At 36.2% G+C, this 26,210-nt stretch overlaps 1 protein-coding gene across 1 annotated transcript; it reads right to left on the reverse strand.

Moving 5' to 3' along the window:
* Positions 1–16,592: 16,592 nt before the first annotated feature.
* LOC115761331 lies at positions 16,593–18,016 on the reverse strand. The gene is made up of 2 exons (XM_030703063.1): positions 16,729–18,016; positions 16,593–16,673 (listed from the first exon to the last, which is right to left on the reverse strand). Exons 1-2 carry the CDS (start codon positions 18,001–18,003, stop codon positions 16,662–16,664), a joined length of 1,287 nt encoding a protein of 428 aa, XP_030558923.1. The 5' UTR covers positions 18,004–18,016; the 3' UTR covers positions 16,593–16,661.
* Between the last annotated feature and the right edge of the window lie 8,194 nt (positions 18,017–26,210).

Consider the following 26,210-nt stretch of genomic DNA (forward strand, 5'->3'; position numbering starts at 1 on the left):
TTTTTTTGTGGCAAGCTTTACCTTTGTATTTGGTCTCTTCGTCCTTAATTTATGGGCCACAATGCCATATGAGGTCGCTGGCACGAAAGTCACGTGCCACAATAAGGGCTCAGCATTTTGTTGTTTTTTGTTTTTTTTTTTTTCTTTTTTTTTGGGTCTGGGTAAAATCGATGACATAGCCTTGATGTGGGTGCCAGGTCAGTAGGCAGCAGACGCATTGATTTAAAGTAAAGAGCACAGCCACGTATATGATACACACATACTCACACAAGCACACACATGGTTCATGTTCATAAATTTCGTATTTTCAGCCCAATCTGTGTAAAAATTACGAAATTGGAAATTGTTACAATTAAAAAAACATGTGCGGCTAAATTGTTTAAATTCTCTTGAACGAAATATGTTTTATATTTCATTAAAATAATTTCCATAGCTTATTAAAAGAATGCCAAGCTTTGATCAAGTTTCAATTTGAGTTCATACATTTTTATTTACTATTAGCAATTTGTTTGATAAAAAAAGGGTTGTGCAAATTGCAAAAAAATTACCTGAAATTTTAGATGTAGGTCCTCATAGTGCCCGCGCAGATCGACTTTGTTTCCGATAATCGATAACTTACTCCGTTTCCAAGCAATCGATAAAAATCGACATCCTGCCTTTTCAGCAATTTTGGTAAATATTAAGAGCTAGAGTTACCAAACTTGATATGTTCCTTCTAGAATATTTTATATCAAGTATCATACATTTTATACCTATCGCCACCTCCCCGCTAACACCACAGAGCTATAAATCAAGTTAATAACCCAACTTATATTGCCAACCAATCTAAGCCACAATTTTAATTCAATTGACTTTTTGAGAATACACAAATATTCTATGGTACAATAAGATATACTGTAGAACATTTCATTAAGATCGGTTAAGAGAAAACCAAAGTTATATGTAACTGCGCAATTGGATGGCACAGCTAACGAAAACATCAAAATTTTGTGTATACATGTACACACACACATTCATGCGCGTCTGCTTCGGTTTTTGGTTTTTTTTTCTCGATAATACTTAATTATTGGTGTGGCTGTTAATAAGAGGCGTAGCAGGTGTTGCGGTCTGCTTTTTTGGCTGGTTTGTCTGTTGAGTAGAGTCGTCAGCAAGTAATACGGTTAGTTGCGAGATCGAACCATGCCAAGGGAACTTCTTTTTTTTATACCCTGAACCCATTAAAAATGGGTATAAGGGTATATTGTATTTGTGCAAAATCCAAATGTATGTAACAGGCAGAAGGAAGCATCTCCGACCCCGTAAAGTATATATATTCTTGATCAGCATCAATAGCCGGGTCGATCTAGCCAAGTCCGTCTGTCTGTCCGTCCGTCCGTCCGTCCGTCCGTCCGTATGTATGAACGCAAGGATCTCAGAACCTATAAGAGCTAGAGACCTGAAATTTTAGATGTAGATGCTCCTAGTTCCCGCGCAGATCAAGTTGTTTCCGATAATCGATAACTTACTCCGTTTCCAAGCAATCGATAACAATATATATCGATATCCTGTTTTTTTGGGAAATTTTGGTAAATAATAAGAGCTAGAGTCACCAAACTTGACATATAGCTATATGTTCAGGGTATTCCCTAGTCGGGAGCTCCCGACTAGAACCTCTTACTTGTTAAATATTATAAGATTAAAGCAGATGTACGCATTGCATACTCCTCGGAAAGCTCATAAGGACTGTCATATTGTCTATGCTGCCAACCAACAGATGGCGCTAATTTAATCAGCATAAACAACACATGTTGTTGGTGGCTTGTTTTGCATAAGGCTTGTTGTCTCTGTATTAACTTTTACTGCCAAACAAGGGCATAATTTGGGCCTAAGCTGTGCGCCCCTTGACTCGCCTAATGAACTTGTTTATTTGCAGCACGTGTATTGCATGAAAAGCCTTGAGACTTGTGTTTCACACTACATGTATCTTCACAAAGACATACATGTGCATACCTCGCTATAGCTGGCTATGCCTGAATGGGTAACAGTTTCAACTTATTTTTCCATATATATGCAGCTATTGAAAGCGACGTGACAGGGCTGAAACATACTATAAAACATACAAATATGTTCCTTGATGATGTTGCAGTGAGGCGCAAAAAATGTTCTCTCTTTTCCATTTGCCTGCGTGCGTTGGTTTTTATGGTAAATATTTATATTTGTTTTATGTTTTATTTTCTATTGAATACAAAGAAACAATTGTTATGCGTGAAAGAGTCGAAAGAATGCCCTAATAGACCAGAGAACATATCAAATTGATCGTCAAAAACTGCCGCAGTGCCTTTGTTCTCTTCATATCTGAAATATACTTCGAAAAGGTGAAGACGGTGTGCAAGTGCCAGCTCGTATTGTTCAAAGTATTCTAAGAGAAAAAAGCCAACAATTTTTCATTAATATATTGTATGTATATTTATATAATGCTTCTCTATTATTATTTTAAACACCGAATAATTGCTGCTTTAATGAAATATTCAGTTTCATTTAGTGATGTGGCAAAGCAGAAAAGAAAAAATATATATATATACTCAATTTAGTTAGGTTGCAGGCATGCTGACAGCAAACCATATCCACGTGTCCTCGTCATTGTCACACCCACAAACAAACACAAACAATCACACACACACGCTAACAAACATGCTTAGCTAGCGCGGCCCGCTTTATGCTTTCGACTGCCTGTCTAGGCGAAAAGAAGGAACCTTGTTTTTTTCTCCTTGCATCGAACTGTGTTGCGTACTGCATACAAACGACGGATTAGTTGGGGCCTGAGCGTTAACAGGACAACGATGTGGTCGAGAATGTGGCTTGTGCGTTGGGTAAGCCCACATAGATATAGATAATCATGAACGTAGGTTAAACGGGGAGAGTGACCAGGGCAATTGACCGTTCGCCATTATACACCAGCTGTGTACGATGCCCTCTTCTCTGATATATATCTATAAGTATACTTATTCGGTTATTGACAGTTGACAACGCGTGGTATGCGTAATATTCCGTTTTGGGCTATTGAATTGCTGTTCAGCAGACGTTGCCAGAGAGCTTTGCATTGTTTGCATGTTTTCACATCGGTTTGTTACGTTTGTTGAGCGCAATTATTTATTTTATGCCAATCACATTTAAGCCTGCCATTAGTCAGAGCCATGTCTTTGGTTTTAATAACAAGGCATTTCATTTCTGTCATTTAAGCCGTGGCAACAGCATGTCTAAACCTCGTGCTGTGCTCAAGCAGGTGTAAGGTCCTTGGCAACAGGACAGAGTTTTTGGAAATAATAAGGGATTCTAATTAACTTAATTATATATATTTTGCTTTGCCATATCCTATGGCACATGCTTACAAACGAAATGTAGTTCTATATTTGGGAAATATGTGAAGGAATAACAATTGAATACAAAATTCGTAGCTTACAAGGCATGTGTATTTTAATTTTGTCACAAAGTGAGTCACAGGAAACAGGAGTCATCTCTAACCTTTTAAAGTACACTATTTAACATTCTACTAATTCAAGGTATCTCAACAAAAGCCAGCGATTATAAGCTTCATTAAGATTTGCCTATGTTTAGTTCTCATGGAACTTACATAAACTTAAGCTCACGATTTAAAATATAATGTTTGTAGCTGTGTGGGCAAGTTTACAAGCTATATCGTACATCTGTCAAATGTCTGCAAAGTAAATATATTTGCAAATACAAAGCTGGCCATCTAGTTAGTGAGCAACCGCACAGAGCAGGTCTAGAATAATTATATTAATTAAATATGCGACATGAACTGCAGAGCTTGTTGCCAGCCTCACTCAAATTTATAGGAACATTCATGCATATGATTGCATAAGTATTTGCCTAAATAAGTGCTAAAGGCGTGTTCATATGCTTGTGGCACATAGAATGGGAACGCGAAAAGCCATTTTGCATGCATGCATTGCCTCAAGGGTGCATTTGGCTAACAAGCGAACTAAATGCGTACTACAAAAGCGTTGACGGTTGACGGTTGACGTTGACAGTTGAAGTGTTGCCGACAACACATGAGAATGGGGCGTATGCGTGGGCCAACTTGCGAGACATCTAACTGGTAGAGAAAAAGAAATGTCAACATTTGGCATTCCAAAAAACTTTTCCACCTGACTCTGAACACAAAGTAATTGACATAACAGAATGTCTTTAATATGCCTGTAAATTTAAAAGCCAAACTTAAAGGCAACGAAGCGCATTGCTACAGTTTCGAACTTGCAGACAGCATATTCAAGTTTAGCAGAAACTCATTAGAGAGCTCAGCCACATGGAAATTCGTTAGCCAAGAAGCTGGCGCTATTTTTTGCGTAATTGCGAAACCTTGCTTGCCCGCCGCCACCGATCATAGCAGCTGGCCTGATGGGCTACCGACTTTCAATGGAAATGCAGTGTGCCATGAGGGCCCGCATACAGGAAATGAAAATGCGCCGCAGCAATTGTGGCATTTGGCAACATCCGACGGCAATCTTAACGCATTCAAGGCCATTGCACCATACACCGTTTCAGTAGCATACTTTTCTGCGCCAATGGTAGATAAATACTATAACTCAACACCACGCGGACACACACACACAATCAACTTGAGCAGAGCAATCTAAATGTGAGTTATGTTCGACCAAATTGACATATCACCTTGATTAATGGACGACAGGAGCAAGAGCTGGCCGCAACTAAAACAAATACACACACAAGCACACAACTCAATCATCCAATCTGACAAAGAGCACAAGGCCATTGCCTTACATTTATTGCGCCTTATTCACAGTCACAATAAAACGACATTTTAAAGACGACTGTCATAAAAATGTTTATAATTTTATTTCCCGAACATTCTTTGTATTTCCAATCAATTTGTATATCCAATCGCTGAGCTATTTCTTCGAAAATAAAGGAACAAAAGCTCTAACACTCCAGTAAGTGTACAGAAACGAACACATCGGCGATACCTGGGCCTAGACAAAAGCTATGTGGTATTATTAACATTTGGCCTGGGTATGCGGGCTGCAAAGTTCTATCAGGCTTGAAGCTAAGAGATTGTGTTTGGTCAAATTATTTTTGCAGCGATTCTGGCTAAAGCTTTTGTTGGCAGACATCCAACATTCCACTTTATAAACTTATTCGTGGCCCGCATCAAAGCGTTTTATTCTAGCCAGGATACTAATTGAATTTCGGAATCTTTACTTATTACTTAATTAATTTTGATTTTCAATTTATTCTTTCTCTTCAACACCTTTCCATTTTGTCTCTTATTTATTTAAACACCTTTCAAGTCCATTCAATCCCAAAAAAAAAAATACCAAAATATACGCTACAAATGCAAAGGAGCATAACTTTCATTTATCGTTTTAGAAAGAAAAGGTTGAAATAACTTTGTAGCCTTAATTTGTTTTATCTGAGCCAAATGAGGCGCTCGTGCGACAAGAGAATGTTTAACTGAATGCTTTGAATGAAAGGCAAATTCATGGGGTATAGAATATATCCAAAGGAACAAGTTCCTTTATTCTTGCTTTATTACATTCGATAGGTAACGAAGCAATGGGAAATGACAAAAACGATTTTAAGAGCCGATGGAAACCTTTTCGGTGCCTATTTCTGACAGGCGAGCATTCCATCTAGCAACAGAGAGAAACTTGAATCATTGACAGCCCAAATGGGTGTTGAGTGACGTATTTTGAGAGTGCTGGACGGTCAGCTTTCAATTATAAGGCCATTTAGTGAAAGTCTTTGCCCTGAAAAGCTCGTTGACATGGCAAACATCTTTTCAAGGAGGACCACGGGGCAGGTGCGGAGACAGGCACCATAATTGATTTATTTATTAAAGTAAATTTTCCTTTTCGCCTCAAGCGTTAGCCGGCGACTACAGTTTTTTATGAAGCTGCCTAAATCAATCAAAAGTATTAGGCGGAATTTGATCAGTATTTCTCGTTGAACTTTATATGTGTTTAATCATATTTCAAGTGCCACATCAATTTCTGTCAACAGCATTTACTTGTGAAATCAAATTTACTTAAGTTCTTCAGAGTTCCATTATGCCACCAGTCTATTAGAAATTAAATTTTATAAGAGTCATTAAGTGCTTGGCCAAAAAATATATAAAAAGCTCGCCCAAACACAAGGTGAAACCATAATAGAAGCAACTATGAACTGAACCTTGTAAACTTTTTCATTTGCATGCCAAACTAAAAGTGAACAACATTTGTTAATAAAACTTGCAAAAGAGAGGAGTCCAGCTGAACATAAAACCAAAATAACATTTTACCAACAACTTAATTAAATACTTTTCATACCCTGTTGTCAGGGGTCCAATAAATCTTATAGTTTGTACTTCACCGGCGGGTGTGCCTTTCCCGTATATATATAGTCAACAATGTTTTGATTAAAATGGGTATAATTTGAACCAAAAAAAAAAAGCCAGAAAATGTCGACGATCTCGAGAGTTAGCAATGCAATTTTGTAGATTATCGTAGTGGTTTTTTTTAAAAGAAGTATCGATGAAAATCAATATCTCCAAGCCCACCTTTTTAGGCTTAGTATATAGAACTCGAGTATCAGGTCTAGTCGCAGAAATTTTATTCTCGCTTCTTTTTAAACACATTTCTTGATATTGATTTTTTTATTGATGACTTCCAGGGAGTATCCTATATCTAAATTAAATATTATTTAATATCCATACTGAATAATAAATATTGTCGAGCTGGTTAGCTAAGGTTCGCACAGAAGCCACAAAGAAAATTAGAAAAGGGATTTTGGGAAGCAACGCAAAGTTTGCCACATGCCCAGCTGAAAAGGACGCGTAGTCATTAACACCTCGCTGATCCAGCTTAGGACCCAACAAAATCAAATGGTTTCGAAATTGCTGGCACAGCATGAACTCTACCGCAGCATGAACTCCAACCCAGGCCCAAATAAACTGCATGCCCCTCAACACGCCCCCATGCGACTAAAAGGTGTTGGCAGGTAATGGCGAATGATGCTCGAATTGACGTGTTACGTAAAGGTTTATGTAACGTCACTTACGTTGTGGCCTATTGGCCTTAAAATTTATGCACGGCTTTATGTTAAATAAAAATCTTTCCCGCGCATTAAGAGGATGCGTGTTGCCATTAGTTGAAGGCTTTAAGGGAATTGTATTTGATTTAGTTTACCCTCACAGTTTATGTAGTTTTGATGACCCACATTTCATGAATATTAATTTTGTAGTCCATGTTAGCAAAAAAAAATAGAATAAAATAACCAGTTAAGCGATTTACGACCAGGGAAAGGTTTTTATTTTTAATGTTAGAAATAGATTACAGCTTAGCCAGCTAAGCTATTGGGAAAATAGAGGAAATAGCTTCTTTTCAAGATTAGAATCAATTCTATATTTAATTTGCTTTTAACGACTTGCGCTTGGGCGGGGCAATTTATCCAAAGGCGGGAACTACAATATTTCAGGCTTGGCTATAAATAAAACTTTTTTTATGGCTCACGCTGTTGTAGATTAGTGAAGATGTATAGACATAGATAGATAACTTATGAAATATGTTTACTTTTGTATCAAATTTTACCTATATTTTATTAATGTGAATATGAAGGAAGGAAAAATATATTACAGATATATATTGAAGAAAATCGTTTATTTAAAATAATTTATTATTATTTTATATAATTTTCCAATGTGATTAACGAACTCAGTAACATTTTCAAAATATTATTTTTTTTTTGTTTATACACACGATCATACAAATTGATTAGGTTCCCCATATAAAATGATTGACATTTTATAAATTATATCATTTTATAAATTATAATTGATAAAATTTCAATCATCATATGGATGAATTAGAATTTATACTGATTATTTTATTGCTAAACGTTTCTCTAAACACATTTAAATTAATAAAATTTAAACATGTTGCTCACACTTTTTTGTTAATTTATAAAAGTTAACAACGTCGCTCAAACTTCAATTATTAGCCATATTAGCCATATAAATTTTTGATTACTTAGGAACGATAGTGCGCTTTAGCTGCCAGGCGAAAGTCCTTCAACGTGAATTTTGAACCTATAATGTGGTGCCTCAGTTTCCAGGCCTACAAATGCACAGAGAGGCAAAAACTTTTACCCTTTATGAAAAATTAATGCGGATTTTTAGGCGTCTGGCAGCGCCATGCAGGGCAATCTCAACTTGGCAGAAAGTCAAAAAAAAAGAAACGAGAGAAACTTATTTGCAATGAGTGGAGGAAGGGCTCTTGGTGACTTGGACACACACATGGCCAAGTTTTGCTAGCTGTCAGCTGCCATTGTGGTCTGATCGCTCCTGGCCGGATATCCGTCATCGTTTTCTGGCTTTTATCAGACTGCGCAGGCTGTCGAGCGTGGGTGGGCGGCAAGGAGAATGGATGAATAAGGGGCTAAGAACATCATTTTATCAAACGCAAAACGAGGTTATATGTATTTTGTGTGGCCGTCGCTGGAGCTGCTCAGAAAATATTATTTGAAAAATTGTTGTGCTGCGACAGGAGTCGACTTTCACTCTGTTCCTTCCCATTTTTTTTATCCGCTTCCACAAAATGAGACTCATAAATTATGTTGCATAAATCACGCTGCAGGCTTGACTGTATGTATTTTTTCGTATAAGAATTTATGCGATTTCCGAGACTAAGATCAAGTAATTAAGCTTACTTGGCTATATATACGTAAATAGGCATTATTTATGCAATTTGTTGAGCTTAATGAATAAGCAAAAGAGGAGAAAAAATAGTTGTTATTATTCGTTCATTATGAAAAACTGGATATAAGTGTGATATAGAGAACCATTTAACCTTTTACATCTTGAATTGCGAAAAAATATTTATACATTTATTAAAAATGATGTTCACAATATTTGTAGACAAAAACTACTTCAACTTTTGCATTAACATTTTTCTTAGAAATTCTTGATAAGTAATAATAAGTATAAATGTGCACATAAATACAAATTTCTATCTTTAAATCTTTAAATGTGCTTAGTTCCATAAAACTGTTGCCTCTAGCTTTGGCGATTTAATCAAATTTAGTGCTTTTGATTGGCCTAACTTTTAGTGACTGAAAAAAAATCTTTAAGTGCTTATGAAAGGAAATAAAATGAAAAATAAAAAATAAAATTCAAAATTCTATTAAAATGGCGTTGAGCTGAAAACATAAAAGGTGCTGTCCGGGAGGCTGATGCTAACGGCGGTTGGCAAGGCCATTTCCATTCCACAGAACAAAGCGCTGAAAGCTAAAAATCATCGACCACACTTTGGTCCTCTTGAACTTGGCTAAAAAGCCCGCGCTACGGTTGCACATGGCTCAAATTTGTTATTGTTGTTGTTACGCCCGAGGGCTGAATACACGCAAAAATCATATGAGTATGCGAGGTTAGAGCATATTTCTGTGTTAGCTGCCACTACTTAAGTGTTATTTATGGATTTTTATTCGCTGACAAATACACACACACACACATGCAGTTCCGTGTAGTCCTCAACGCAAAGGGTAAAGTTGAATGTACGCCAGTTTTATGTGAATGGTCCTCTAGACAAGAGCATACACACACTCGACCCGCATAAGGCCCAGCAGGCTTAAATCAGGCGAGGGCAAATGAGTGCAAATGTACCCTAAATCTAAGCTCAGACATTTACATATTTTGTAGCATACTTTTTTAGCCTAGAAATATACGAGAAATACATGATGTATAGTGATAGACGCAATTAAAGCCTGGCCATAAATTGCAACCAATTTTATAACCCGGCCTTTTGTATAATTTTTATTAATAATATTCGATATTAACTGCAAAGCTATACACGGCATGTACTTAACGTGAAGCATTTATATTGCATTTTTCTCTTGAATCTAATTTTCCGTACACCACACTTGCTACATGGCAGCACAAAACGAGCCTTAATTTATCACCATTATTGTCACCGAAACAGCCAGAATGTCGCCCTGACAGATGGGGGCTAAGACCCAGACAGACCAGCTCAAGGGATGCATTGCCAGCTGTGCCGGCGGGTGGCGAATTACTCTAGAGAGGGTCACACACGGCTCCTGCCACATCTGAGTATTACTAATTGACATAAGGTTTTTTTTTTGTCTGCTGACAGTTTCCATTGAGAGAACTTAGCAGCCGGTCGTTGGATTGATTGACATATATATTATTTATTTAAAACGTTTAATGGCAAACATATGCGATTTATATACATTCGATTCATTTTCCACTTACTCTTATTCCAAGTGCACTTATATTAATGGTTTAATCATGTACATAGGTATGTGAAATACTTACTTTAGTTTTCATAATTTATTCAGGCATTAGTCTGCATATTTTTTTAATATTTATTTTATCACAAAAATGGCCAACTAATTGAAACATCATCATTTAATTTCGATTTTCCAGCTGTTTTGATTTAAGGCTTTAAGACTTATTTGCATTGTTTATTGTCTTATTTCATTTGTTGAAACATTTATAAAATGCCTCATAATTTATTTATACTTGTAGAGCAACCCAAATGGAATATAAAGCAGATTATTTTAGCAGTTTTCAAATATATTTATTTGCATTTATAATTAATTACAAATTTGCCACATTCATTTTTTTCTTTCAAGATTTGTCTTCCGAGCAATCCAAAAATATTTGTCTTCTTGTTTATTTTCAGCAACTCAAGCAACCCAAATTGGCATTATGTGCTTATAATGTAACTCTCACTGCTTTCATAGGTCTAATGCCCACTTAGAACCCCACGCACTGCCTTTCGCCACACTCAACTGCCTAATATAGAAAAGGTGCCATCAAACTGCACAGTCATTACAAATTGTGTGTGAGTGTATTTAAATTTAACGCACATTGATTGCACTGGGATAGAGGGGGTAGCAGAGCACAGGTTGGGCGACGCCAGTAGCAAACAGTTTGCGACGCACAAATATAAATATTATGGCACATTAATAACTGGCTTGGGGGCAATGCTTAATGCGGTACATTATAATATAATACCATTAAAATGCCAGCCATTTCTAGTGGCGCGACTTTCGACACGCCAAATAAAATGTAACACGCCCACACAGACGCCCACCGACGTCCTACCCCAAGCTCCCCTGTCCCCGTTGCCGACACCTTTAAGAACGCCTTTGAACTTCAATCAGTTTGCACAACTCGGTCTGACTCGTTGCTACATATTTGAAACGATATTGCTAGGGTATTTTTCCTGATTATGGTTCTTTATAGCTGCTGACAAGGATTGTCAAGTAACTTAGAATTTTCCACTTTAGATTGTTCACTTAGTTGGGCCAACTGCAAGCGGCTTAAACCAAACCGTTTTCGTCTAGTTTCACTCTAAGATCTCGCAAAGTTCCGCTCTCAACTTTCACTGCAAGTCCTTACAATAAAAAATAATAAAAGATAAAAACAGCAGAACGAAAAGTGCAAAAGTCATTTGAAAGAATGTTTCGTAATGTTTTTGTTTTTATGTTTATGCAGCGACTCCGAAGAAAGTTAAAAAATAAAAATAAATAAATCAAATAGAAAAGTTTCCAGAAACAACTTTTTGTTACGTAGTTTATCTCGGGCATGTCGCAGCAAAACTGTAAACTAATGCAAGCATATATGTAAATAAAACATGTAAGAGGTTCTCGCCGGGAGTCACCGACTAGGGGATTCCCTGAACCCTCTTATTCCAACATCAACTGCAGCACCCGCTACGCGCTCGTTTGTAGTAATAAAGAAAAATAAAACAAGTAAGAGGTTCTAGTCGGGAGCTCCCGGCTAGGGGATACCCTGAACCCTCTTATTCCAACACTAAATAAATTAATAAAAAAAAAGTTCCCTCGGCAGGACTCGAACTCGCAACTGACCGCATTACTTGCTGTCGACTATACTCAACAGTCACAACAGCAAAAAAAAAAAATAATTCTTTGCCCGGTAGGGCTCGTACTCGCGACAGATCGCACCACTTGCTATGCCTCTACTCAGCAGCCACACCAACAATTAAGTACAAATGATAAAAAAAAAGAAGTAAAATAACATTACAAAAAAGAGATGCAATTACCATGCTATTAGAATGCGAAGCAGTCGCGCATGAATGTCTGTGTGTACATGTATACAGAAATTCTTAAAGCTGCTGCCCCATTCAATTGCGCAGTTGCATATAACTTTGGATTTTCTTAACCGATCTTTATGAAATTTTCTACAGTATATCTTACTGTACCATAGAATATTTGTGTATTCTGAAAAAGGCAATTGCATTTAAATTGTGGTTTAAATTGGTTAGCAATAAAAGTTGGGTTATTAAATTGATTTATAGCTGTTGGGCGGTATCGGGGAGGTGGCGATAGGTATAAAATGAAAGATACTTGACATATCTATTATATTCTAGAAGCTACATATCATGTTTGGTGACTCTAGCCCTTATTATTTACCAAAATTGCCCAAAAAACAGGATATCGATATCGATTTTTATCGATTGCTTGGAAACGGAGTAAGTTATCGATTAACGGAAACAAACTCGATCTGCGCGGGAACTAGGAACACCTACATCTAATTTCAAGTCTCTAGCTCTTATAGGTTCAGATATCCTTGCGTTCATACATACGGACGGACGGACGGACAGACAGACGGACATAGCCAAATCGGCTCGGCTACTGACTCTGATCAAGAATATATATACTTTATGGGGTCGGAGATGCTTCCTCTGCCTGTTACATACATTTGCATTTTGCGCAAATACATAATATCTTTTTTGCCCATGCTCAATGCTCAATGGGCTTAGGGTATAAAAATATACAAAATTTAGCAGAATAGTTGACAATTGACACCCTACAGATTGTAATAGTATGATTTTCTTTATTGATTTAACTTATGTTCGGGTTGCCTTTTTATTTTTTTACAACACGTCTTCTTACTGCTAGTACTGTAGAGAGACTGCCTTCCACTTCTTCTCTGCAGCCGCTTTTCTTTATCGATATTACATTTGCTTCATTATCGATATATACTTATCGTACTGTTATAATTAACATAGATAGTGACACTATAATACCCTGGCTAGGGTTACCAATGATGCTCTTATCCTATTACAACTCGGCCATCCTGACAAAGAGAGCTCCCGATCTCTGTCTTTTATATGTGTATCTATCTTTATAACTAATGCTTATTGCCTATTTTCGCATCCAATGCTTAAAGTTTTGGCTATTCCAGATACCAACGTACGGGGTGCGAGATAATTGAAAGCCTTCTACATCCTTTAACAAGTATCTATCATTTTTTAAAATCTTTTCTATACTATAAGGCCCTTTATATCTTGGTATTAACTTTTTTGAAACTCCTGGTGTGCTATCAAAATTTTTTACCATGACATAGTCACCTATTTTATATTCTACTGATACTTTCTTCTTTTTATTAATCCGCTCTTCATTTCTGATTTGAGCTTCTTTTTGATATATTTCTCCACTCTTTCTTATATTTTCTAAATTTCTTTTATCACACGTGTTCACCTGTGTAAACTCTTCTAATTTTTCCTTTAATTCATCAACAACTTTTCCTTTCTGTTGTAATCCGAATAACATTTCGCTTGGAAATTTCTTTATGCTTTTGTGTTGTGTGTTGTTTATTGCATATTCAACATTTTCTATAATAACATCCCAATGTAAACCATTTTCTGGCTCCGCCATTTTTGCCATCATCGGACCCAAGTCTCTATTCAACCTTTCCACCTGACCATTTGCTTGCGGACAACCCGTTGCTATTTTAATATGCGTTACTCCCTCATTTTTTAAAATTCATCAAACTCTTTTGCAGTAAAACAACTCCCTCTGTCCGATACAATGAACTTAGGTCTACTATACGCTCTGAAATAATCTTTTAATGCCTTAATCGCTTCTTTCGTACTTGTTGCCTTTGCTGTATATAGTCTAACAAATTTTGAAAATCCGTCAACCACCGCCAATATATATTTATTAGCCCTTCCTGCATTAATTGGTCCATAATGGTCTATATGGATTATCTCCCACGGTTTGTTTCCTTTCGGTATGCTATGTAATAGTCCTTCACTCTTACCCGTCTTGGGGGCGAAGGCAATGCATTTTAAACAATTCCCTATATGCTTTATTGCTTTTTCCTTAATATATGGGAACCAGTAACTCTTTCCAATGGCATCGATCATCTTATCTCTCCCAGCATGTCCCAACTCATCATGATATTTGTAAAGTACATGTTCTTCCATATCCTTTGGTACATAAAAAACTAATCTGCCATCATTTGTTTTTCTGTAAATGACCCCATTTCTCATTTCGAATAGCTTGTGCTCTTCTTTTTCTAACATCTTTCTAATATCTACCAGTTTGTCATCTTTGCTTTGGCAAATAACTAAATTGTCCTCAAAACTATTGGATTCAATAACTAAAATGTCCTCATAACATCTGCTTAACGCATCCACATGTTGCATTTGCTTGCCCGATCTATGCACTAACTCAAAATCGTAATTTTGTAGTTCTAACGCCCATCTAGCAATTCTCGGATTTAAATCTATTTTGTTAAGCGTTAAAGTTAAAGAGTTGCAATCTGTCATTATTTTAAATCGTTTTCCCTGCAGATATATACGAAATCTGCGTAATGCGTAAATGATGGCTAGCGTTTCTAACTCAAAACTATGATATTTAGACTCTACTTCGGTTGTTCTTTTAGAAAAATAAAAAATCGGGTGTAATTTCCTATCTTCTTTTTTTTGAAATAAAACAGCCCCAAATCCCACTGCGCTGACATCACAATGTAGTTCTATTTCTTCTTTGTAATTATATATTGATAGTACTGGCGCCTCTAACAATTTATCTTTTAACATATTAAAACACTTAAACTCCTCTTCTCCAAACTTGAATTTCTTATCTTTTTTCAATAAATCATATAAGGCTTTAGCTAATATAGAAAAGTTAAAAATGAACCTCCTGAAGTAGGAGCATAACCCTAGAAAACTTTGTACTCCCTGAATTTTGTTTGGTATTGGAAAGGATTTAACCGCTTCTAACCCTTTTTCATCAGCCCTAACGCCTTTACTATCCACCACAAATCCTAAATATTTAACGCTGCTTTTAAAAAATTCACACTTATCTAATTTCAACTCTAATTTGTTTTGCACCAGTCTTATAAACACTTCCTTTAAGGTCTCCATGTGTTCCTTTATGTTTGTACTTGCTATCATAATATCATCCATGTAAACAATTACCTTATTATCTCTTATCATATCACAAAATATGTTATTAACAAATCTTTGAAATACATGTGGCGCAGTTTTTAAACCCATGGGCATCCTAAGAAATTCATATTGTCCTAAAGGGGTAACAAATGAAGTGTATTTAATAGATTGCTCATTAACAAATACATGAAAATACCCGTTTTTTAGATCCAACTTTGAAAATACTGTTTTTCCGCATAGTCTGTCTAATAAATCGTCGATCAATGGTAGCGGGTAGTTGTCTCTACATATAATTTTGTTCAGTCTTCTAAAATCAATACATAACCTCATGTCTCCAGTTTTTTTCTTCACTAGTACTATAGGTGATGCATACTCTGAACAACTTGGCCTAATGATTCCATCTTTTAAATAGTCGTCTAATAATTCTTGCAACTTTTCTTTTTCCATATAAGATAACCGCCTAGGTGTACAATTAAATACTTTGTCGTTTTCTAATCTTATGCTTAACTCATGTCTTAATTTTGGCTGATTTGGCCTTTTCGCTTTTCCATAAGTATTTTCAAATAAATTTTCAAATTCACACTTTGTGCTGTAATCAATATCTTCACTTAAAATATATAATTTTCTCTTTTGTTAGAATCTTCCCAACTTATTGTTAAGATATCCTTCTCAAAATTCTCTTCTAACACTCCCATGATTTCGATATTCACTGGCGCTTCATTAACATGATTATTAATTTTAACTGCACTGTTTCCTATATCTTCTATAATCACTTTTTCAATCCCGGTTTGATTATAGATAATTTCATCACTAACAACTTCTTCACTATCAGGTTCGAGCTTAAGCTCTCCATAACTAACTATCTCATCACTAACAGTTTCGATCCCAATCACTTCATTTCTAACTATTTCACCACTAATTATTTTATTTCTAACTATCTCATCACTACCAACTTTATCACCAAGCGTTTCCGGACTAACAATTTTCTCACTAACTAATTCATCACTAACAGTTTCATTACTGACTATTTCCTTATTAACGATTTTATCATTTAACAATATAGTTTCATTTTGCTCGTGTTTGATATCTTCATCGTCCACTTTTTTTTGTTTTTTTTTTGTAGCTTGTAGCTATGATATCATTTTTACCATTATTCTGGTGATCAACTTTATGCCCGTTCACAATTTTCAATGTTCTTAAATCAATATTTAAACCAAAAGAATCCATAAAATCTACCAAGCACAGCGTCATACCTCATAGACTCATTTGCCACAATTATAACATTAAAATAAACATTTATAAACTTTTTCTTCATATAACATAAAGTTTTTCCAAAATTTTTCAATTTACTTTCATTTAAACCTACATACGAATTTGCATCTGGCATACGCTTTACATTTAATGGCACAAACTTTTCCTTTAAAAATGAAATAGGGCTGCCAGAGTCTATAAGGCATTCTGCAATTATTGATTTGTTAAATGAGTTACTAAAATGAATTCTTAAGTATCTTACATATTTGTTTTCCATATCATACTTTTTATTTGGACATCCTGCTATTAAATGATCCTTTGAGCCGCACGCATAGCAAGATCCTGCCTCCCGTTTGGGCTTTAAACAATCTTTGGCCCAATGGCCCTTAACATTGCAATTGTAGCAACGTTGTTGTTTGTCCGCCTGTGCTTCCTGTGCAGTTTGTTTCACTACATGGTTTCGTACCCGTTTAATTGGCAACTTTATAGCTGCAAACGCACGTAAAATTTGAGCCGGATTGGTAAAGCAATGCATACTAGCTTGAGTGCGCAAGTTTTCGCAAGGTATGCCTCGAATAATACCCTCCATTAATTCCTCTACATCAATGTTGATGTCCTGTGCCAATATGCTTTTTTCGCTAAAATATGTGGCGAACACCTCATCTGGTTTCCAAACCCGATCCTCGAACTTCTGTCGTAGTTCCGACTTCGAAAATCCTCCCCCGAAGGCCAAAACCAATTGATTTAGCATCTCGTCAATCGGAGCAATGATGCGCATAGGGTCTGCATGCAACCACTTCAAAGCACCGCCTTTCAATTTGCTTATACAAAGCAAGTGCTGTTGCATATCATTTAGTCTGTAGATCTTGGCCACATTGAAGAATTGCATTACCCATTTACGCACCTCACTTTCTCCAGTAAATTCTAATAAAATTTCCTTGGCTAACATCATCGCTCCAGTTTGGATGCAATTATTTAAGTTGCCTCCGACAGCGTTGCCACTTTCGTCGATCCTTCCAGCTGCCCCAGCGTTGCCCGCTGCACCAGCGTGATCAGCTGCACCAGCGTTGCCAGCCGTTCCAGTGTAATCAGCTGCACCAGCGTTGCCATCCGTCGACCGTGGTCTTTCTTCAGTGTGACCATCCTCTAGCTGCAATAAATCGCCGACTTCACTTTCTTGCTCTCCCCCGTCGCTCCCGCCGATGTGCGAGTTGCGGTTCACCGTTACTTGAAATTCTTCTAGGAATTTTCGAGACGCTTCAATTTCGAGACGCATCAATTTCAGCACCTCGGCGCCATTTGCTATTTCGTCACGCTGTTGTTGCATTATGTTTTGCAACTCATTTTGAGCCTCAATTGTCTGTTCCTTGTTACGTTGAACTTCAAGTTCCTTTGCAGCATCGTCTCGGATATCCACTGGTACCTTATTTAATCTCGCCATCAGCTCAGTTTTGGTACCCTCTGTTGGCAAATTTAGTAATGCCAACCAACTTTTCAATGTCGCTATTGACACGTCATTTATATTTATATTTTCCATTTTGTTGTGTTTTTTTTTTTTTCTGAGTTAATCCCACTTCTGATATTGTAATAGTATGATTTTCTTTATTGATTTAACTTATGTTCGGGTTGCCTTTTTATTTTTTTACAACACGTCTTCTTACTGCTAGTACTGTAGAGAGACTGCCTTCCACTTCTTCTCTGCAGCCGCTTTTCTTTATCGATATTACATTTGCTTCATTATCGATATATACTTATCGTACTGTTATAATTAACATAGATAGTGACACTATAATACCCTGGCTAGGGTTACCAATGATGCTCTTATCCTATTACAAGATTTAGCTAAAAATCAGCTTAACAAGTTTGCATGGATTTTAAGAAAACAAACTTTTGCCTGCAAGAAAAGAAAGAAAGCAACTTTACGAATAATAATGAAATTTAACTGACCTTTGAATGAACCTAAGATTTGGTATTTAATGCCAGGTAGACTTATTTTATAATGTGTCCTTCTGAATATATAATGCTCAATTAGTTTGTTGCCTTCAACGCCGCATTCAACTGGCGGGTCAGCAATTTTTTCAACCTCTACTTAATTCTAATAAATTGTTTCCCTCCTTTTTCTCGACCTCCTACATTAAGTGATTTCGCAAAAAAGAACAAATATTAAAACCAAAAAAAAAGTGAAGAAAAAAAGAGCCGAAAATTAATGCAAAGAAATTGATATGAATGAGCAAAAGTTTTCTGCAAGCTGTGGCAAACATGAGTTGAGGCAGCAACAACAAAATAAGTGCTGAAATAAGTATAAACTTCTTCTGCTTCTTTTGCTTCTTGTGCCAGGTGGCTGACTGGACGTCGAAAAGTGCGCAAATTAATGATTACGCCTCGCAGCTTAGCCCCCAGATGAGGTGTGTGGACAAATCTCAGTATAATGCAATCAAAGTTTTTCACCTACAGGGCTTACACACCCTAGGCCAAGAAAAAAACCTAGTAATGTAGCAATTTGCTTAATGTGTTTGTGATTGACCTGCGAGTAAACGACCAAACTCGAACCCAAAGCAATTCCAAAGAAATTTGTTACATCCAGTTCATGTCCAGTTCCCAAAGGTCAAAAGTGATCCGCCAATCCAAACCAAGAAAAGCAAATAAAAACAAGTAAGAGCTTCTAGTCGGGAGCTCCCAACTAGGGATACCCTGAACCCTCTTCTTCCACCATCAAATGCATATATATATTCTATTTTAGAAAGTATATGTCAAGTTTGGTGCCTCTAGCTCTTATTATTTACCAAAATTGCCCAAAAACAGGATATCGATATCGATTTTTATCGATTGCTTGGAAACGGAGGAAGTTATCGATTATCGGAAACAAACTCGATCTGTGCGGGAACTAGGAGCATCTACAGCTAAAATTTCAAAATTAAAAGTCTCTAGCTCTTATAGGTTCCTTGCGTTCATACATACGGAGGGACGGACGGACGGACAGACGGACGTGGCTAGATCGACTCGGCTATTGATGCTGATCAAGAATATATATAAATTATGGGGTCGGAGATGCTTCCTTCTGCCTGTTACATACATTTGGATTTTGCACAAATATAATATACCCTTATACCCATTTTTAATGGGCTCAGGGCATAAAAATGAAGAAACTTTGACTAGTTTATACCCTGGGGAGTGGGTAGCGCATATCAACGGTTGTGCCTTATATTGTATGTTCGAGTTTGTTTTTATAGGTACAAACTGGGCGAAAATGTTTAGAGGTGAGCTTTAATATGGTAGTATTGTAATATTGTATAAAATATGCAACCGGTTACTTCTATCTCTTATATAACCTTATATATACAGGGTATAAAATATGCTTGGTGGCATCTAGTTAGTTACGATACCGCTAGAACTACTTTAAAAGCGGCAGAACATAACAAATATGTTGAAAGGCTTTCCGTCGATTGATAACAAGCCCTTCTCCTTTCGATAAGATTGCGGGTATTAAATTGTGTTTTATTATTTATATTTATTTAAGATTATATTGCTATATTTACAGAGTATTAAATCAAATTCGAAAGCTTGTTGATGAATGCCTTTGTTTCATTCTAGTATCTATAGGGTAAAAGAATTAGATACCCTTATCAATGGCTATTCTTATATAAATATACGTGGAATATATGTAACGACTTCACTTAATACCCTATTACTCATTATCAGAGATTCCTTTAGAACATTATAATGTGTACAGGGCATTCAAAAGTAGCTCAATGATACCCTCTTGAACCATATTCATTTTTATAGGGTACACATTTGTGGATTCTTTTACTAAAATTGGTGTATCAGCCTGCGACTGGAATGATTAAACAGTTCGCTTACTTTTTAATTACGCGTATTTATTTATTGATTTCCTTTCCAATTTACGCTTCAGCCGCAGCTGCTGCAGACATACACACAAGAATATTTGTTATGGGCTCTCTTAATAATTTCGACGAGAACACAAATAAAACCTGGCAACGATTTACAATAGCCATTCAAGCGGAAAATGTCTGGGCTCGAGGCCTTGCCCGGGCAAACAGCTATCAAATTTTTGGCAAAATATCAGGGTAAGGATGCGCGCAGAAATTAAAGCTGCAGGCATTCAATGGCAGCAAAATGAGATAAAGACGAAAGGCAAACACAAGCAAGCTCCCTCCACTCCCGCTTTCCATGGCCACCACTCTCTGAGTATTGCAAAGCGCTTAAAATCCTTGCTAATACTTAACGATTTTTCCTTCAACATCCTGACCGTTTAACGATTCACTCAGCCAACTGCTTGCTGTCTAAAGACGCTTGACTGGCACTGACGTTTTCCTGCCTCGTATTTTCCGTGCAATTTTCCGAATAGCTGGCAACAAGCTGTCCATTACACACATACACCCACCCATACATCCATAAAACACCCACAACTACACACTTACGTGCGCTCATATATGTATTTGTATAATTATTATAATGTTCACTCTGTTGGATTAAGCGGCTGCTTCTCCTTCTGCTTCTGAGTTTTGTCGCCAGGGTATTCATTCATCTCGGTTTGAGTGATTGCCGAGTTTTCAATTAATTTGGTTTCATTAGTGTATCCATTTTCATTGCCATTTATAGATGCTGACCATTTGAGTTTGGTCCAGCTTATTGCAAAACACAACAAAAAAGTTTGTCTTTATGATGGGATAATAATTTAGAGGGCGAAAGAATATTTATTTGTTTCCGTGAATGTTAAGGATAGTTGTCAAAATAATTAACTTTGGTCAGCAAATTGAATTTATTTATTATCCCTGAACCCATTAAAAATGGGTATAAGGGTATATTGTATTTGTGCAAAATGCAAATGTATTTAACAGGCAGAAGGAAGCATCTCCGACCCCATAATTTATATATATTCTTGATCAGCATCAATAGCCGAGTCGATCTAGCCACGTCCGTCTGTCCGTCCGTCCGTCCGTCCGTCCGTCCCTCCGTATGTATGAACGCAAGGAACCTATAAGAGCTAGAGACTTTTAATTTTGAAATTTTAGCTGTAGATGCTCCTAGTTCCCGCACAGATCGAGTTTGTTTCCGATAATCGATAACTTCCTCCGTTTCCAAGCAATCGATAAAAATCGATATCGATATCCTGTTTTTGGGCAATTTTGGTAAATAATAAGAGCTAGAGTCACCAAACTTGACATATAGCTTCTAAAATAGAATATATATGTATATGCATTTGATTTTGGAAGAAGAGGGTTCAGGGTATCCCCTAGTCGGGAGCTCCCGACTAGAACCTCTTACTAGTTTTTTTATATATCTAGTCTACTGTTATGGAAAAAGGCTCAGCACAGGCTAAGAGCTTTAGCAAATTAAAACAAGATTAAAATTTGTATACCAGTATAAGTACTTTACAGGCTTAAAGGCTTAGCTTAGAATCATATACAACAAAATTGTCTTTGTTTTGGCAGAAATGCAAAAAATAATCCTTGGGTCAACTTTAAAGCCAATTACTTTTAATCGATTTAGTTAGCATACCATGCTTACCCATATAACATAGATATATTCCTGTACATTCGTTTAAACACAAAGTACAGTTAAAAATATCAGAACAGAATGGAATATAATTCCAAGAAATATTATAGAATATAAAACTTTAATTTACACAATAAATTAAAAAGCAAATAATACTCAAATATTAATCGAACTGGCAAGAATTGAATATCAACTAAGGCAAAACTTTGCCTGCAAGTTTTTCCACATTGTTGTTCAAGAGGTGAAAGCGAATTGAAAGCAAACTTTTGGAACATAACCAATTTTGAATATCCTCAACTGGACGGCTTGAGCAAGTAAGCCTTGGCATAAGTTGTTCGATTCAGTTTTCCATTGTCACACTTCTCTATTATGTGGCAAAAAGAGTTGCCTTTGGCTTTTGTTGCCACACAAATACACATTCGTATGCCTGACGTGTGGTGTATCTGCATATATATGTGTGTGTGCGTGTTTACAAAACATTTCAATTTCCGTAAGGACTGCCAAGTATGCGTACCCTTCACACACACATACATAAGGACACGACGTTCAGCAAACAAGGCCAAAAAAGAAAAAAATAACAAACAATTTGCCGCTGGCTCCTCTTTTGTGTATTTCATTAAGCAACAAAGCAAGGTCCAGAAAGAAAAAGAAAACCAAAGAATATTACAGAAAAAAGAAAACAAGATAAACGACTGCCTTCTGCAGGCCGAAGACTAAATATCCTTCCAGGCTTTTGGCTTACGCTTTAAAAGATTTGGGAAGGGAATAATTCTTGACGTTGATTGAAATATCTTGGAAATCAAATACATTTTAAAATACAAAACCTTATTAATCCCCCGATTCCTCCTGTAGAGCTATATGATATGTAAGCCTAAAACTGATGACATTTTACTACTATGTGGAGAGTACAATGAAACTAATAAATAAAGATTTTGGTTAAGATACGTTTTTCAAAACCATTCTTTCTATATCACCTATGTGATAAAGTGTGGGCTGCCTGCAACTCATTACACTTTAAGCGGCAATATAATAATAACCCCAAAAAAGGGTATAAGACGTAGGGCTTGGCAGGCTGCCAAGTAACATTTATAGGGCCATTTATACAGGCGTCTGTTACCAAAACAGAAAATCAAAACAAAGGAAGTGAATTTTACGCAAAACGTGGGGCAACAGTGTTAGTGTAAAGCCCTTCGCTTGCTGTACCTTGAAAATTTATATATATTTATATATTATATACATTTAATTACACAATACAGATGTAATTAAAAATAATCCCTTCCTATGTCTATAATCACATATATAGCACAGACAAAATAGAAATAAATTCACTCAACAAATAAAAATGCCTTGCCCGCAACTAAAAAACAGATTAAATTTTAATCCTTCAATTTGTAATTTGTGTCATTTGCAGTGCGATGTGTTCGACGAGATTGACCTATCGGAATTGTGTTATTTCGAGTGCAGCATAAAGAACGTAAATCATAGTTTTCAGGTGAGTTTAATAAGACAGAGAATTGTTATTATCGTCACCATATACATAAACATATAAATTAGAATTATAACTAACGGCTTAAATAGAAGAATAAAATTGAGGAAAGGCTGGAAGGACTAACATTCCTTAAGAATTGGCCTTGTATTTGAGATATAATATAATTAAACTCCATTCACCAAGTGAGAGTGAAAAAGTGAAAGGAGTTTTTATTACACTTTTTGTCAACCTACCAACCAAGAGAAATAGAAATTACAACAATTTCCCAAATTTGGACTGACTTCACAGTCCCGTGAAACAACATTCTCAACTAGCTTTGTTTGAAATATAACTGAAATATATGCTTGGTATCTATTAATGACTGATTCATTAAGATTCCGAATGTATTTTGCTGTAACATACATCAGTAATTAAATAGGGCCTTCATATAGTAACTTCCATAACAAGCTCGCAAATACACAAATTTTCGCCCAACAAATATATATTTCGACAATAGATGGTCATAAAAACTTTAAAGAGCAAACTTGTAGCTTGGCTCGTTTCATAAATAATTTATTTGCAACTGGTGCAAGCAATTAGACATTTTAATTAGGCCAACTTTTGCTAGCAAAAATGAATAGGTTCAAGAATTATATATGCTAAATAGGCATAAAATATTTCATTCGCTGCCGGGGTGTATATAATGTTATGAAGTGTCAAAAGATGAAAGGCTAGAGTAAATAAAGCAACTGAATAGACACACGCACACAGCTTGTATACACATACTTTATTTAGTCTATAGACTGTCTCTAGAGCTGTCTGCCTTGTCAAACATAAAATAACCGAACTCATTTCCTGTTTGCCATTGTCTGGCTTCATGCAAATATTATGTGTAGCAGTGAAAGCAACCCCTGGCTCGGCCATATTCCTTTATGCTCAATTACAGACGCAGCAACTGAAAAGGAGCCTTTATTTCTACAGAAATGTCCATCGATATTAGTTGGCAGAAACAAAGGGACGCAATCTAAGCAAAATGTTTACATTTGATGCGTTCTGCATGCCAAATTAGCATAAGTAGCCGGATTCCCCACACATACACAAATACTTGTATACCAGACAAGCCGACCAGATAACCTATATAGGACCTATGCCCAAGCAGCATGTCGAGCCTAAATATTTAAATTTATATTACTTTATACACGAATGCGCAGCTTTTGATGCGAAAAATTGGCGCATTTATTTGCCAGTTTTTTGGGAAATGGAATTTACATATGTACAATATATATATATATATATATATATATATATATATGTATTTTTCTAAGGCTACTGACATTTTATACCCTTTAAAATTAATGTTTTGCAGTAACAAGCCGTGAATTTTCTGTAGCTGTTATATGATATGTAGATGAAGTTTATTTCTGCTTCGCTTTCAATTGTTAAAATTAAATATACTTGCCTTATTAAATAAAAAAGTAAATTTGATTCATATTCAAGTGTAATATTTTTTTGATCCATTGTTAAAACTTTAATTCAATTTGATGAATAATAATTAGAAGTTATACCAACGACCAGTTGCTGTATTTAAAGAGTATCACAGGCTATTAGACCCGCCAACAGAGTATTTTCCCGTCGAGTACGACAGCTTTTCCCCATGCTGTCGTTCTTATTGCGTGCATGTGCGTCTTAATAAATGTACATAAGCACAAGTACATACCTATATATTTTCAATATTAATAATAAATTTTCCATCCCGCATTCAGGATATAGCCACAAGCCATTGCGCGCGCTTCGCGATTTGGCTGCCGAAACGGCATTAGCTAAGCGACGTCGTCGCCGGTTTTTATTGTTTTTTATCGGCTGAAAAGAGAAGCAGCTTTTCGGGTAGCAAATCCCCGCTCAAGGCAGAAAGATAATAAGAAAGGTGTGATATATGATAAATGTAAGCATGTGGGGGCGAAAGTTAAAGAACTTCTTGGATATGCTTAAAAGCGTTAAGTTAAGTGCTTCAGCTTTAGTATGGATTCGATGTTGAAAAAAATAATAAGCGTGGAGTGGGCTGTATTATATGAGGACTATACTATACTATACTATATATATAGTATATACTACTATACTATACTATACTATATATATATACTAGCGGGTATAGCCCGGCCTTGCCTGTGGCACGTATAAAATAAATGTTCTCAAAAAGTTTTGAAAATGATTTTGAAACTGATCGGACGGTGAACAGATTTCATACAAACGTTTTCTTCCAATTTACCACTGCAGCGGGTGGAATTTCCCTAACCGTTGAAGCACGTATTCATTAAGTTTTTATGTAGAGCTTTGAAAATAATTTTGAAGCAAATCGGACAAAATCTTAGAATTGCCCTTTTTAACGAAGATGTTCTGATTCTGCCAAATATGTAAAACAGGTCTCAAATGATTTTTCTTATGGATCCTTGGATATGAATTTAAGCGCGAAACGTCACCCACCTAAACTTTGACACCCATTTTCACCAAGAAGGGATGGATTTTCCAAAAAGGGCGAAACACCCCTCTAATGAATTTGAGCAAAGATCTTTAAAAATAAGTTTGGGGGCGGTCCGCTGGTTAAAAAAAAAGTTTCATACCAACGTTTTTCGCTAATTAACCACTGTTGTGGTTGGAATTTCCCAAATCGCTGAAACACGTATTCATTAAGTTGTTATGTAGAGCTCTGAAAAAAAGTTTGAAGCAAATCGGACACCACTTAAAACTGCGCCTAAAAAATG

Source organism: Drosophila novamexicana, unplaced genomic scaffold, assembly GCF_003285875.2.
Source record: "Drosophila novamexicana strain 15010-1031.04,08,12 unplaced genomic scaffold, DnovRS2.1 tig00000485-arrow-pilon, whole genome shotgun sequence".
Lineage (NCBI taxonomy): Eukaryota > Metazoa > Arthropoda > Insecta > Diptera > Drosophilidae > Drosophila > Drosophila novamexicana.